Below are 17,127 nucleotides of genomic sequence, written 5' to 3'. Positions count from 1 at the left end.
TCACAGCATGAGGAAAAAAGATATCTCAAACCCAAAATATTACAGCAGAAGCAAGAGAAGACATGGGGGAAAAAAGTAGCTCGCTCATCCTCACTGTCCAAGTATCTTCAGAGTAGGAGTCTACTGTTTTCTAACCCTTCAATTCAGAAGAGGCCCACAAAGTAGCAGTTACTCCAGAGTCCTGGAAGACTTCCAGTAAATAGATTAAACCTTACACATAAACACTCTCTATAATTACAGAAGAAAGCATCTTGGGTTTTGGACAGCATATGACAAATTTTGAAACCATGAGATGAAATCGAATTGTATTTTAGCATGGTTCACGGGAAGCCTTTCTTCTGTAGACTGTCAGTCTCCCTCTCAAAAACTTCTGATAACTACTGTAGCAACCTGAAGGTTTTTGCGCTTTTCAAAATCAACCTAGAAATGTGTATAGACAATAGGATAATACTAATGAACACTTCAGGACATTCCCTCTTACAGGGAGCAGGCTTTTAAAAAAAAATGATCTATCCAAAAGCTTCCACTACCTCCTACACAAGCCCCACAAAGCAAAGCCCTGGCTCTCCATCAGAGCTGTACCTGGCTTGCAGAAGAGGCACCAGAGGAGCAGCAAAGAACCGAGAGGCTCCTTTTTCTTCTTGGTTGTGCCACAGGAGGACGAGTGGTTACCTCCTCCTCAAAATCCATCCCCTCGGTAGCAGACTGCCGCCAGCACAGAGCGACGGAACCAGGAGCAGCCCGAGTCCCTCTTCCTCCCAGTGCAGATTTTCTATAGGTGTGCATATGCAGCAGAGCCTCATCTGACGTGAAATTTCGTTACACATCCGGGTGTATGAATGACTCATATAAATAAAAAATGCTAGTTTCTCACGGCTGCATGCTTGCATACGGGTGGGGATTGAACAAATACACATTTGCACGTGGGCTAGAGCTACCCTTCTGTGACAGGATTAATACCCAAGACCAAGGAGGTCGCGATTTAACAATGAAGAAAGAGGGTAAAACATGCGCAGCGAAAAGACACGTGCAAAAAGTGCGACCAAAGTAATACAAATAGTTAATGCTATGGTGAAATCTCTCGTGGAATTAAGCTACAGCAACAACCAAGTATCACACACAACCTCCGCGACGGTCCTGCGTTACTGAACGCTATTCATTAGCCGCGGGAGGAAACTTGACTCCTGGCAGTAGGGTGCCAGGCTCGGTATGGGATTAACCCAGTTGTTCAGGACCGGATTAGAAAGCTGTGGCCGGGAGCCCTGCCTTCGCAGCAGCAGTGCCCGTCAGCTGCCGAGTGCGAAGGAGCTGTGAGAGCCCGGCGTGCCGGCCAGCAGCAGCAGCAGCAGGTGCCTGCAGGACCTGCCACGGTGTCCGGCGCGGAAAACGCTCGGTAAAAATAAGATAGAAGGGAAGTACACATAAGCCAGAAATGCTTGCATCTGATTTCAGAGGAAGAGCACTTTGGTCAGACGACCTGCTAGGGGTTGGAGCCAACTGTACTCCGGTCAGCTGGAACGTTTTTATCGACAATACCGGCGCCGTGAGGGCCAAGGAAAACATTTTGTGATCTGCGCCTCCTCACCCCACCCCATCCCATCCCACACTTTTACAACGTTCAGAAGGGAGAAGTTCTCCCCTGATTTCCAGAAAGATTTCGATGCTCTTTCAATCACGTGTTTTCATTTAAATTCTCCAGCGACAGACACCATACCAATTGCCTGTGGTAAAACAGGGAGAGTCCCCAGGCTGCGGAGCACAGAAACCCCCCACGGCCCCACTCGCCCACACAGGACCATGCCAGGGGCTGGCAGAAGGCACCATCCTGCCTGTACCCCCAGCACTGCCTTTAGTATTAGACAAAAAAGATGGCAGCTTGGATCAGCAGCTGAAAACCGACTGAAACAATAGCGATCCCAATAAAAAAACCACCAAATACTGCCAGCATTTACTGACAAATCGTGGTACCTGCAATGCCCTGGTGATTCCAGTTCTTCCATAGCCCTCGGTAGTAGATGTTGACGTAACGTTGTCTTTTTAATGCAAAGCTACTGAGCAATTTCAATATGAAATAGCTTTTTTAAAAATAAAGAATGCATGATATGCATAATGAAAGAGTGAAATTCGTACACATCACCTGTGAGGTTTTGGAGTGTTTTTTGGTTTTGGGTTTTTTTTTTTAAGACTTTTAGGGAAAAATATAACCTAGATCAAGAATTTACTGTAATGACCATCTCTCTGTAAAAAAACCAAAACAAAACAGTTTTTTAAGATCTATAGGAAATTTTATAAATGTCCTAGCTTTTCAGGTACACATTTTTAATGAAAGTGTTTATGTTACATGTATATTTTTAAATTAATTTTTTTACAGTGTGCTAAATAATAATTCTTCCTTCCAAACAATATTTACTGTTATTTAAATCAACCAACCAATGTCGTACAATTATTCAGCCAATGGGAAATAAGTGACATTTCTTCTTACTTACTCTAATCAAAGTCAAATATTTGTTCCTTCTGTGAGTAATTTATTACTAATTACAACAGTCTGATGTATGGTATTTTGTGTTACTAAAAATAGGGCTACAAATGAATAAATGCAGCTAAAATTATGCTTTCAAAGCACAGTGGAAGAAAGCCCAAAGCTCATACACAGACACTGACAGCGGGTCTGTTTCCAGACTTTGGACACCCACATACCCACAAAATAGGTGCAAATTGGAAAAGCCTCTACTTATTCATCTGGCAGTAAGTGTATCTGGAAGTGAATATAACATGTAAAATTTAAAATCAGACTCAACTTCTTTCAAACAAAAAAAATTAATGTTTTAACTCTTTGGTTTTTCACTGTTTACTTCTTCCTCTTGCTGCCTTCCTCCATCCTTGGAAGACAGACATCTCCCTCCAGACTGGAAAAATACTTAACCTTTGACTGAAATTGAATTACAATTAGTTTTTCTATTTTGAAAGTAATCAGTGCAAGAGCATGGAGACAGTCTATTAAATGTATATGTAAAAAATGAAAATCCTTTAGAGGCTGAAATATTCTTAAAACTTAGTTGAGCTCTGGAATTTACAGTCATGAGACATTAACATAATCAAGAATTTAGCAATCCAAAACAGAACTGGACAGTCATGCAGGTATCAAGAAGATCCAGTCTTACAACTAACAAGAATGTAATTTTTGAAGATAAAATAAATCTCAAGATGTGGGACAAAATAATCTGCAACTACTAAAGACGTACATGATGTGCATGGCCGACTAGCCAACACCCACCTCCTGAGAGGTTGTTACAACCTCCTTAAGAACTCACAGCAGAAGCCATGGTGAAAAACATATTACTGGTCTTTCTGCATTTCAGACATAACCTAAGAGAATAGCTTCTCTATTCCTTTTTTTAACAACTAATTTTAATTTTTAGGGTGGTTTTAGGTTTTGTTGTTTTGGGTTTTTTCCAAGTGAAGTGCACCTATGGCAGTGTATTAATCAGGCAGTGAAAACCTCTCCTAAACTTAAACAAATTACGACACTCCGTGTTTACTAACGCAGCAATCTCCCAGTGAATGAATGGAATCACTAAAATCCACAACACAAGAGATCACACAAAATGCAGTAGTACAAAAGGTAATTAATGACAAAAAAAACCACAAAACCAAAAAAGGACCCTTCAAAACCATCTTAACTAACCATAAGTCCCTGCGTTGGCTTGATGTCTCAAGATGAAAAATTTAATACCACCAGATTCTGAATTTACTGAACTGGTACAATTATCATGATTGGGTGAACATTAAAAACACACATTTCAGCAGCTGCTGTCAGAGTCATAGGTCTTGGCTGCAATTTTAACAATAGCACTCTTTCTCCTGATGTACTCATTTGAAGAGAAAGGAAATTGGAATATATGTTCATAAGCTATTTGCTTGTCTTATTTACTCTTGTTCTTTTATTTGAGCCCAGAGAAGAGATTTCAATCCCAGGGATTATGGTTAACCCAAGCCAGTTAATCAGGTGACTTCAGTGCAATTTGCCTTTGTTAGAAAATCAACTGAAAAATGGTGTAACGCAGCAGCAATGGTCCAGAGGCGCATTTACTTTGCTAATGACTGACATAAATATGTGCTCCCCTCCCAAGTGACAATGTGCAAAGAGCACAAAAATGTTCCCAGTGGGAGCCTAACAGAACTATTCAGCTGAACAACCCAAGCACATTCACAGCCATTTGCACGGAAATGATCTTGAGACACAGCAAATATTCATAAATATTGAGGCTAATCACAGGCTACAGAAGGAACCCCTGACCAATGACCAGGGAAGCTATGCTGTAACCTCAGCTCTACCACCAACACTATCTGTTGCCCTCACTCAAGACCTCTGCCTGTCTGTGATGCTCCTCTTCTGCCAACCAAGTGATTCTCATACCTTCTGTAACACACCTCCAGAACTACGGACAAGGGGGAACGCCTGCTCAAAAACAGCATGGCCAAAGATTTCTGTAGACCAGGGCTTCATTTTCACTTCCATCACAAACTTCTTGTGCTCTCTTAAGTGAATAAGGGGCTTGAAATGAATATTGGGGTCACTGACAAGCCCCACCTAGAATGGTGCTCGGAGGACATCTCCCATGCTGTTCATCCCTGAGCTGGGCATGAAACACAGCAACCTGAGGTGCTCTGGTTTAAAAGTAGAGTTGGAAGAGGAAGCAGTGGCAAAGCACCCTTCATACATCAATCTACTTCTGCAGAATATGTAAAGAAGGAGGGGAAGATTTGGCTTTCTGGTTGCCTAAGCCTGAAGGAAGTTCTACAGCCATGTCTCCGTCTCAGGGCAGAGGACCTCGATAACCAGGTTAAAGCAACACAGGGCCAGGGCTCTCTCCATCACTCACTCCTGAAACTTTACTGCCAAGAAGGAGCGCAAGGTTCCCTGGCCAGGGAGAGCGTGAAGAGAGGAGCTCAGTTCTGCAGTGCTGTGATGAGGTTCATTCAGCGGCTGACCTGAGGGGCTAACCACAAGGCTACAGCGACCGAACCCTGTAACACGCCGTTGCCCAGAGGCTTGACTTCCAAAGGGAAAATGTGGGGTTTGCCTATCCCAAATGCCGCCAAGCATCCCCAGAGGAAGGAGGGCACCAGGCAAAGGCTCGGAGGAGGCAGGAGATGCCTCTGCCACGGGGGTGGTCACTGCCAGGTCACCGCGCAGGATGTGGGCTCTCCTCTCCTCTCCACCACCGCTGAAGGAGTTAGTCCTGCACTGAACCCATCTGCCAAACGAGGCCCTGCTGACTGCTTCGGTGCAGGTTTTGGTAGTCATCTATAGAGGCAACCCAGAAAGCACCAGTACTAAACTGAATACGTGCGAAAACACATCTATAAATGCCTCAGGATATTTTCAGCCAGAAAAGCTTAAGTTTCTGAAACCTAAGGACTCTCAGGTGTCTGCCCAAACTGTGCTTTAAGGGGTACCAAAGTCGCAGAGTCTTATTGGATCTAAGCCTAAGTACCAAAACAAGATTACTGTCATAAAAATAGATTAGAAAAATACACGTACAAAATTCACATGAACAAAGGTAAGCATGTAACAGCTACCTGGGACTTGTGAGTTACAAACAATACATGCTATTTAATATGCAGAGGCGTTGCCATAGAAGAGAAGTTACTAATCCTGTTGGGGCAAAGTAACTGCCCTGGTGTGTGGTTTGCAGGGGGGGAGGGAAGGAAAAAGAAAAGGAATTGCTTTATGAGCCTTTTTGCAGCTTTGGTTTGTTTTCTTTTGAAAAAGAACAGCTTTTTTTATTATTATTACTTTTAACTGATAGATATAAATGAAGAAACTTATGTTTATCAAAGCAAGTGTTACCACTCTAGTTAAACTCCACTTGCCCCCGAGATATCTTAGGGCTAGTAGTTTAATACATACCTTAATATGCTGCCTTACTTTTTTAAACTAAAGAGTAAAATTGAAAGACTTTCCACTGAGACATTCTACTAGGAATATTCTTCTTCCTCAACTTTTTCACTTATAATGAATAAAAATAAATCCACTTTTCTTTGCTAATAAACAAGCTCTTTGTCCATTTATCTATTGAGCTATTTATAAATATCTCGCAATCACAGCATTATCTGGGGGCTAAAGAGCATGTTTCAACTCAAAACAAATGGACATGTCATGTCATGTCCTTCCATAAACAAAAGCTAAGGGCTTGGAATCCAGCAGAGACTTAAGCTTGTAATCATGTTTCTTACATTCATTTTCATAGCTTTTCTTAGGTACTTTTAACATTGTAAAATAAGAGCAGTTGCCCTTAACATACAGCAGCACTGGAAAGCAATAAATTGTTGCACCACATGGTAGGTGAGACAGGGGACACGTGTGGATGCTGCGGAGGGTCCCCCCTTCCCGAATGTGCAACGTGCTCTGTTGGGCTTACAAAGACTCTCCAGGGAGGAAGGGGCATTGCCGTCTCATTTGGGCAGCGATGTAGTACCCATCGCGGAGAGGTGGCAGGAACTCACAGAAATCTCCTGAAACAACTTCTGAAACTTTTTTTTTTTCCCTAAACAAATACCTACACAGCCTATGCTTACACAACAGCAAGTTCTAGCTGTATGACAGTGACCTCTCAGATAAAACCAGGCATTTTTTGATGACACATTATGTACAGCAGTATGTGAACTAAGTAGTATTCAACAAAATGGATTTTCTCAACTAGAAAAATCTGCAGCAACATGTATCCAGATTAAAATCACATTCTTCACAGGCACTGTGTACATTTTAAAATAAAATGTAATTTTTTAACTCTGTTTTTTTAATGGTATAGACCAGAAAAGTATTCACACAATATTAACACTAAATCAATTTCTCCTTACCCGATTCCATGGCATCAACCAGCAACAGTGTAATGAATGCAAAAATGCTAGTTCATTGGACACATTGTCATTTGTGTATATTCTAGTACTAAATAATTAACACTCAGACTTTGGGAGAAAGGTCAAATTGAAATTAATTCTAAAATATTCCCATTACTGGCTTAGTTTCAAGATATAGGAGTAATGTGGCCCCAAAAAAATTAGTGATTTCTTCACTTTGTACTCCTTTCAATCCATTCACTTTAATAACCAATACATGTTCCAAAAATTTATTTAACCTCGCCTGATCAAGCAACGCAGAACATCAGAAAACCTTTATACCCTGTTTTTTCACCTGGAATTAGATAACATTCTTACCATATTCTGCAGCCTCCTCATTCCCTAAATCCTGTTGTGGATTTACATTGAACTGAAGTTTCTCTCAAGTTTACGTTTCTCAGGTGTCTTTAGGCAGAACTTAAGATTTTTCTCTTTTCACGTTTTTAAGCTTGGACGTTAACTACCACAAGCCCCCACCCTTTCCCACCTACACCTAACCCTTTTCATCCTGAGCGATTTGAACCAACTGAACTTTGTAGCCCTGAACCTGCTTCCCGTCACCGTATCACAGCAGTGCCAGCGGGGGGGCTATCCCTTACCTACTGATGTTTCCTGGATCTGGCGTGATTGATGTAAGCACAAAAGTGGTTGCAACTAAGAACGCAGGGATTTTTACTCTCTTTCCAGAGGCACTGAAAATATCCCCCTTTTTCTATACCTAAAACCCAAAAGTCCCAACAGCCTTTCTGCTGCTGGACTTCCACCTCCAAACCTGCTTACACTTTACTAACGTACTTTTACCCAAGAAAAAAATCTATTAAGAAATGCCCCAGCATTACCCTATGGTTTCAAAGGACATACGCAAAGTCAGTTTAACCAATTGATACTATGATCCATTTAAAAAAAAAAAAGGCTTTGATATTTTTGCAGATATCAAGTCCTGGAATAAATGCTGTTGTAATTTTAGGGCTCTATTTTAACAGTTAAAGGAGAGACATCTGGCAATAATCTACAAATAAATACAGTGTCTCCATTCTTAGTTTCTCCTCCAAAACACTACCTAGGACATTTTTGCAGCATGATTCATATAATCAACATAATACATTACAATGCCTTTCAAATAATTCCGAATTCTCTGTTCATTCAATAAAGAACTCATTTTCGAACAAGAAAAGGGAACATGCCATGCCAGAAAACTTGCTTTATTGACTCAGCCCTACTGCCAGGAGGAACAACGTGGTGAAGTAAATTCCACGATTTCAAAAGCATTTTTTTACAGCGAGGGCAGAGAGAGAAAGAGGCTTATTTACCAAAATGTGAGATTCCACAGGTGAGGCCAGAGACGGTCTGAAATCCTCTTCCTTTAGTTCCAAAAGTTTTAATTTACGATGAAGCCTGTAATAATCCTTTCAAGCTGCCAGGTAAAACGCACGCCATATCTCAGCCGTATTTTCTTTCACCCTTTTGCAGTGTAACTTTGTTATTTGCATAAAGCTTAGTTCTGGCCTATGGGACTTTTTGAACATCTACATGTTAGATTAGTTGTCTTGACATGCTCTATCAAGCATGACATCATGGATCTCCATGGTAACCTTAACCACACCTGCCCAGATGCCAAAGTAACCTGTCATGTGCAGACCTAACTGAACATAACAAAAAAAACCTCAGCCACCATTTTCTAGGCACTCAGGCTTGCACAGGCAGCAGAAGGTTGGTTGTTTGGGTTTTTTTTAAATTGATAGAAATCTAATTTCATTTGCCAATATACTTGTTCTTCACGGAGCACTGGCTGAAACACTAGAGCTGTTCCTGACCCTTCCACATCTCCCAGTGTATTTTCTAGTCAAACAACAACAAAAGAAAGCTGTGGCAAACATCTTCCAGCTCGTTTTCTTAAGGCACGCTCATAAGCTCTGGCTCTGAAAAACTTCTACACACTCATTGTTGCTCTCTGCCCCTCAGAAAAGGTTGGGTTTTTTTAGCGAGGTGACTTGTAAAACAGGTTCGCGGCAGGGATTAGCCCCCTCCCATGGCCAGGTTAGCATTTTAACCTCTTAATTGCTAACTCTTTTTCACCCTCGCAGCCGCTGGCCCAGCCTTTACCCTTGTCCCTGCTCTCTGCTTCTCTGGTGACCGGAGTCAGCCCCACCTAAGTGGGTGACCACGTCCCGCCATGAGCTCCTCAGCAGATGACTCACACCATCTCAAACTTCAGAAGACGGAGACCGTTTTCCTCCTTCCTCTCTCTTTTTTCTTCCTAACTTTCCTGGGGATTACGGTAGCACCTTGCTTTCATTAACGCAGACGAGACAGCCTTGGCAGAGGCAAGGTATCCAAAGCTCCTGCAGAAACTTGCATTACCGATGAAAAAAAGATTTTGGTCCTGGGCTTTCCAGGCTTCCAGGTGGAGGGAGCTCTGGTGCCCGGCTGCGGGGTTGTCTCGCAAGGGGGAAAACCTGCAGCGCGAGGGCGAGCCGCTGGGCTGTGGGTCACCGAGCTGTGGCCATGGGGTGCTGCATTCCCCTGCGGCATTTTGGGGAGCACGAGGCTTGGCACGCCTGCACCCCCGCAGCCGCTGCAAACTCGCATTCCAGTTTACCACACGGACCAGCTTAGCTGCAGGTTATTTGCCTTGCGGCAGTATGCCGAGGCCCTTGTGCAAATAAAGACAGCCCCCGTCTCTGTCGGCTTTCCTGTCCAGAATAAGGTACGGCAAACAGGCCAACAAACCCGCGGGGTGGAGGAGGGATGATCTGTGTGCACAGCTGGGAGGTTTCAGGTCACCACGTTAGTTAACCATCAGTAATCCCCGCTGGCATTTTACCTGGCCATGATTGTACTTCTGATTTGTGGCAGGTTATCAAGAGTAGAAACGGGTCCTCAGGAGGCACATCCAGGGAGGGATTTATCTGAATAAACGAAGCCTGCAGGAAACCATTAATAATGTAGTGGAAGGTACGGACAACAGTCAGAGCTAACCTTGCCGGTGGAGGTGATACAGTATGATCTGACAACATCAAATATTTTTTTTCCTGATGTTTATTTTCTGCAGACCAGGGGTCAGTTTGCCATACTCAGATACTGATGGTTAAAATGGACAAGAGAAGAAAGTCCACAGAAAAAAAGAAGCAATTACCAGTCTTGATTTTCTGGCCCGTATTTGTTGGTTATGGACCTGCCAGGGTTTAGAGCAAGCCAGAAGACAAATTATATGATATCCAAGGGACTATCTCCTGGTTGTAAGTAGTGGGATGTTTTATGTTCCAGCTGCACCATTTGACATAGAGATTAGAAAATGCTGTTGCATTAGCTACTATCCTTGATAGATCTCCCACAGTGGGGAAATTCCCACCATGGGTAAAGGTGGCACTTTCCAGATAGTGGAGGAGCTAGAGAAGTAAGGGAGGAAAGGAACCTGGAAAATAAATCGTGACATTTTAATTCTATGTCTTCCCATACATTTTACAGATTTTGTATGTGATATATATATACATATATATGTTACATTCACATACCTACTACATGTGTATGTAGTTTGTCTTCTATACCACAGCTACACACATACATATATACGAGGCAGGGGAAAGGAAGTATGTATGCTAAACACACATATATACACCCTCCAAAGCAAAATTATATCATGGTCTTATTCATGGAGCAGCTAGGTAAGCGTGCATTGTATATACACACACACACATATATATACAGATACATATAGCTATGTATACACAGAGGTACATATATATACAGACATACAAACACACACAAAATACACATATATGTGTGTGCACACATAGACAAAATTGTTAAGAAAAAAACCCTCCGAACTGTAATACCATGACCATAATAATCTTACTGCATCCAATGAGCCAGACTGTTGATTCATTACATTTAAACTAAGCAAATTTCTTACCGTCGACTGGTATAACTTATTTTTGCATGTTTTTAATGTGGCTTCTGTTCAGTTATCTTGGTTGGTTTTTTTTAAGTTATGCTGAATGGATGAAGTCTTCGGTCTTTCCCATTCCCAAGAAAGACAGTTTGACGCTCTAATAGTAACTTAAAGTTATTTTGGTTTAAAATTATTTAAAAACTCATTACATATAATACATATGTCTAATCATCAAAAAGTAGAAGCAGGAGACATTCACATGAATTTTACCCTCAATAAATTAGCAAGGATGACACATTTTAAACAAACAGCAGGAACAGTTACTGCATTCCTTCTGTAATTTATTGCCTTCAGAAAAGACTCAAATTACAAAATGTGTAGGGTGTAATGCTGTAGGCTGTTCAAACTGGGTTTGCAGTGTCTGCAACCCTGGAACTAAATATTTACATGACTCCAAAAGATCTAATCTCTGGATTTCACCCCCCTCCCACCCCCTTTATTTAATTTGTATGCTATCTTTATCCACCACCCAGCACATTCCACACAGTCACTAAAGTTCATGGAAGAGATAAGTGGGGAGAAAAAAAAAAATCAAGACTTTCAAAGGAAAGGAGGGAAGCTGTTTAAATATAAGGAATATATCATCCTCATTAGAGCTGAGGTCTTGCAGCAATTTTAGCTGGATACATATGGATTCTAGCAGTTGTTTTCTGAGGCAGTGATAGCACCTGGGATCTCTAGAGAACCTGTCAAAGAGACGTTGTAAGGGGGAGTTACCAAATTACAATCTTTCCAAACCTATAAGGTTTTGGGTCTGATCCCCAAAGGTTTGGAAAGCTTCAAAAGAGGCTGGGAATTCAGGAAGAACTCCCATAACACAGTACAATATTTTTCCAACTTGTTTTTATTCCTTACTTACAATTAACTTCCTGTTAGTGCTGAAATACCTATAAAACACTAAGGAAAAAAAACTTCTATAAAAAGTTTGCTGTCAATCATTTGCTAAACTGGGAATAATGGGCCCCAGATTTTTGAGCCTGAACTCTAAATTCTGCTGGTTGATTGCAAAAAATGAATTATGGAATAGAAAGTAGATTGTCTGTAAAGCTGAACAGATTAAACTCTAACATTGCACCTAAAACCAGAGCCCAGAGTTAGGCTGCAAAGAGATCCTTGCACGGCATTCCCCGAATTCAGAAGGTCGGTGTGACGACAGCCTCCACCTGCTCCGAGAAATACATCAGCGTGTCGCATCTCCTCTGACCCTACATCTACTTTTCGCTGCTGAAAAGCAATTGCGGGCAGGCAAGAAGCAAACCACCTTAAGGTACGCTGCTGACAGACCAACGTGGATGTCAAAACAGCTTGGAGGAGGCAGATACCTGTGGATAAGCCTATTCTGTTTGTGTTAAAAGACTCAAAAATAGAAAAGAAAGCAAATGAAAGGGTAACAGAGCCAGCTAAAGCATATAGACACACTCTACAGATATTTTCTTTTCTCCCAGGCAGTGGTGCCAATACTGAAAGTGTAACAGAAGTTAACAGCTGTTCTGTATTTTCCCTTCAGCTGTGAAAAGTAGATGGAGACCCATATACTAAGATCAAGAATCTCACCTTCATCCCTTTCTCTATGTATGTTCTAAAAAAAAAATTAAAAGCTCTTCAAAAAATGTCAGTTTCAACAAGCAATTCCAAGGTAATATTGAACAGTTTCATTTTTATTATTATTTCTTTGAATTTCAAGGGAGCAACTGAATCTCAGGCTACATCGAAAAAATCTGTTTAATGCTTTGTTACATTCTCACCTTTTGCAATGAGGTAACACTCAATTTTGTAGGAGTTATAAAGACTGTTTAACAAAAAGCAAGACACAAATTTGACTTTCATACCTGATCTCTCAGTCTCTCCTGGTGTCCCATTATTGCTGTAGCATGGTGGGGATATTTCTGTTTCAGATGCTCAAGAAAAGCCTCTCTCTTCCTGTCCATTTCTGAGGTTTGCATTCCCAGTATTTCTTTGGAACTGCGAGGGCCACCTACTGTATGTCTTCGAGGGATGTTTCGGGTGGACTTGGAATTAGAAGATGTGTGACTGTTTGAGGTCGAAAGGAGCTCCTTAGATCGGAGACATTCTGCATCGTCTAGTGATGTTACATGCAAACTGGTTTTTGCCTGGTCTGGAAAAAAAACAAAAAACAAACCAAAAAGTGTATTATAAGAACTTAAGCCCAACATCCAACATTCACATTAATAAGAAAAAGAAAATAATCAGTATAAAAGCTAGGTACTTCTAAAAGTCTGGTAGAGTTCAATGGCATGTCCTGCACCATTAGGCATATACACGTAAGAAGTGGCCTGGAAATAATCACTTATATAAGCTATGCACTGTACTTATATACTTTTAACACACAACCGCAGTATTGCCTCACAGAAAAGTGAGCATCATTAAAGTAGATGTTCCTTTTAAATCATCTTTACCACTATGTGACTTGAAAAGAAGATCTGACAGGGCCCTTATTCCCTGACCTTTAAAATCTACAGGATGCTTTCCACAAGAAGAAATGGGTTTCTTCAACAGGCTCCAGTACACTCAATGGCCCTGTAACTAGTATCCTTAAGGATAGCAACTGATAAAATTCCTTTGACAAAGCAGATTTGAAACCCTTAATCTTTTTCAGAGTGTTATCAACATGCTCTGAAACACCTATGAAATAATAAGAGGGTTTTGGAGGCTTTTTTCCCTGATTTCTGACTGTGGTCTGGTTTTAAATTTCACGGATCTCTCTTGGATTTTATACGTCTCAGGACAGCAGGCTGGAAAATACTACATCACTTTTTCAATAAACCATTTCTTAAGAAACAGAATAAAAGCTAGTTTTGTGTGATATAAAAAGAAGAAAAACCCCTCAGATTCATTTTTTAACTTTAAAATCTACTTTAAGACTAAAGACCATGACGACATTTGTAAAGACAGGCAGACACGAAGGGTATGTAAGTGCTGGCTTATCTTCAGGTAACTGTGTAACACGAACCCTCTGGTGCATGAAAAAGTGTAGTCTGGAGCCTTGTTACCTAATACCTTTGAAAAATCCCTCACTCCTTTGTCAGCAAAGAAAAAAAAAAACAAAACAACCAAACCACAAAAACCAGAAGCATTGAAAAGGCCTCTCCGAGTCTGATGTGGCCTTCCCGTCTTTACCCGGCAGCCTCAGCATTAACCCTTTACAGCACCTCCCCAGGAGCAGGAAGATCCTTCCTCTACGTGTTTTTAACACATCTCTATTTCTCTCCGTCTGACACTTTTTGCCTTGAAGCCTTTTATCCTTCCAGCGACCATCTCCCTTGTGTGTTGCCATTTATATGGCACTGCTGTTTGGAAACAGGCACCTACTCACTTCTTTTTATGGTTCAGTCAGTCAGTTTGACACCCCGCCTACCACTTGCCTCAGGATTTTATGCTGAGGATTTTTCAGCTTTCTGGTGTGCATTGTCAATTGCCTGCCAAGTCCCACGTAACATCAAGCCCTGGTAATAAAGCCGCTGCCAGCGTGATGTCCCACCAATTCCCTTGGGTTTCACAACAGGACTGGGCCCTGGAAGGTCCTCAAAGACTTTGCGTGTTTCTGTAAGCTCCCTGTAATGCTCAAGGACTCCAAAATACCAACAACACCCTCTTGTTTGCATTCATGGAAACCTATCCCGAAAGCAGAACTGGACACAGGAGCCCAGACCGCAGGTGGCACCACGCTTTGATGAGCACACATCCAGGCGCGACTTCAGAAGCAGGTTCGGTTCACGGAGAAATTTTGCTCTCACGCAGATTCAAAGTGCCACCTCTGATCTCCGCAGCACCTTCTAAGACCTTCTTAGAAGCACAATCCTGGTTAAACCTTCAGAGCAGCACCCTCATGTGTACATGTATACACACACACACACACACACAACTTTTCCAAGCACAACTCAATGAAAAAACATCCAGCCTCAACGGCCTCTGAAAGCTGCACAGTCATTTCAATGGATTTTACACAGGAGGAAAAAGAGGTGGGCTGGGGCTGGCTGGAATTTACCATCTTCAATTTGTTGCACCAAGAATCCAGAGGTTATATCCCTGAGGCTGTCGGAACAAAGGCAGCAGACATAAATAAGGGATTTCCTTGGAGCTCAAGGGAGTCGGCATGAGCGTGGGTGACTGAGTGCAGCAATTTGGTATAAACCCTTAAAGTATGGTCACAGCAGCAGTTTCAATCACTGAATTGGTGGCAGGCACTTCCTCAAGAAGGCAGGTAAACCTATGCTGAGAAACACAACTGAGAGCTCATGAATGTGTATTTTGGGCCCTAAATCTCTCTCATGCAAAGCCTTTCCCTACTCTGTACTTCAGTCATTTCACTGGTTCAAGAAAAAGCTAATTATTTGGAACATAAAGAGACATATCAAGTAAAGTGTTTTACCACTATTTGTTATCGGGTGAAACCTTGAAAAGGAATCAAAAATAACATATTTTTCTTATACTACATTAGAAAGATCAACAAATTCTCTTATTTTTCCTTCATATATTTGGAAAAAACTGTATAAATACCAGTGAAAAGAAAGGAATGTAAACTATGCAAACTAATTGCTAGTCTTGCCAGCAAGCTGACCTGGGCATTCAGCACGATCCCGCAGCATTACAGCACACAGCAGCACGTGACTTTCTCTGCAAACCAAACTCTCTGTCATGTTTGAATACGGGTCTTTCCTCTAGTAATTGCTGAAAAAAAAATCATCCTTGGCCACTTCCTAGATAGGGACAAGTGACTTTGATGGCAAGGTTGAAAGCTGGGACTGTACCTCGGGGTACATAAGCTCCACAGGGATGACAAACTGAGAGAGGTTTTCTGGGTCCTGGGGTTGCTCAATAACAGCATGGGCAAACTTTCCGTATCTTCCAAGTGAAGATAATAGGCCTAGAAAAATCGATCCCCACAGATAACTGTGAAATGTGTGAAGGATCATGTGATGGTTCCCAGAAGAGAGCTAAGAGTAGCGAAAGGATAAATTATGCAAGTACCCTCCTTGGAAAAGGAGTAAAGAGAAGCCAATGGAAAACACAGAGGTGTGAGATAAGCTTGTCTCCCTCTCTCCCTCCCTGATATTCAGAAGCTAAAAGCTGACGGTCTTTCAGTTCAATATAGTAGCAAGTCTAGAGGGCAACAAAAAGCAAGACTTGCTGATTGACAGGGGAGGGCTTTGGTTATCCAAAGGCTTGAGTAACCCTTACACTTCAGTTGCTTCTCTGATCTGAAAACAAATGTCAAGATTTCTTAACATCACCCATTACTGCAGTGGATATAACTACAGGAGAGGCCCAGGTCTGCAGCGTAGAAGCAGTATGCCTAGGATTATAAGGCAAATTATCATGAAGGATTAATTGCCGTGAGCTAGAAATTTAAAAAAGAAAAAAGTCCTTCAACATGCCCTGGTATGCAATTCTTCTAAGTCACACCCTCCATGAAGTCTACAAAGGTCAGGAAAGTCACTTTGCTTCATTACTTTAAATGTTGTGAAGAGTTTAACAGTCCCGTTTTGCAACCCAGGTGACACGAAAGAAGAACATTTTCAGAATCATTTGAGAAAGGAACAAGTATGGACCTGACCCGTACCGATACTATGAAACTGAGCCTTGAAGCAAACCACATTCAATGCTTAAAGTTTAAAAAAAGAATACAATTTTAACAGCACGACTCAGACCCACCTCCATTATATCTATGCTAGCAGTAAATTTGAGATTATTTGGAATCATTCTAACTTACTCCACTGTCTTTACAATTTGCTCTCTTTCCAAGGAACTTTCAAATGTAAATTTTGGATGTGGGCCAGAACTACTGCATTTGGTTATGACCTTTCAGCATTCACAATTTTGGAGAATCATAGGATCGGGCTGGTCAGACCTCTGTCTTCCTAGCTCCACACATGTCTCAGGCAGCTTCATACAACCATTAGAGAAGAAATATGTTACTGAAGGCTTCTTGGTTTTTTTCCTATTCAGACACATCCTTTAAGTGAAGATTTCTGTCCCACTAAACACAAACCTATAGAGACACAGATTCACGTGACTTGCACTGCCCAGTATTTTAGCTGAAATGATTCAAAAGAGCAATTAATGACCCCTCCTCCCAAAAAGAGGGGAGTATTTTTTTCTCCAGAGTTCTCTAGGCACTATTTTCTGGTATTACAGACTCATAAACTTGTGTGATTTTTTTTTTTTTTTTTTTTTTTTTGAAACCACATGTACCTGCCCATACACTATTTGTTTCACAGAAGCAGAGTAGCACAACTTTTTCTGAAGTGCCT

General features: G+C 41.5%; 1 protein-coding gene across 11 annotated transcripts in view; it reads right to left on the bottom strand.

The window, feature by feature from the left end:
• KIAA1217 (KIAA1217 ortholog) overlaps nt 1–17,127 on the bottom strand; it is a 372,331-nt gene that overhangs the window by 169,141 nt on the left and 186,063 nt on the right. For all 11 annotated transcript variants that reach the window (XM_049799191.1, XM_049799185.1, XM_049799195.1 and 8 more), the window contains one exon: nt 12,685–12,971. In XM_049799191.1, coding sequence (XP_049655148.1) covers nt 12,685–12,798 — 114 coding nt within the window. In that variant the 5' untranslated portion in view covers nt 12,799–12,971. The remainder of the gene's footprint in view (nt 1–12,684; nt 12,972–17,127) is intronic.

The sequence above is a fragment of the Accipiter gentilis genome, chromosome 4, assembly GCF_929443795.1.
Source record: "Accipiter gentilis chromosome 4, bAccGen1.1, whole genome shotgun sequence".
Lineage (NCBI taxonomy): Eukaryota > Metazoa > Chordata > Aves > Accipitriformes > Accipitridae > Astur > Astur gentilis.
This window is presented reverse-complemented; position numbering and strand designations above follow the sequence as displayed.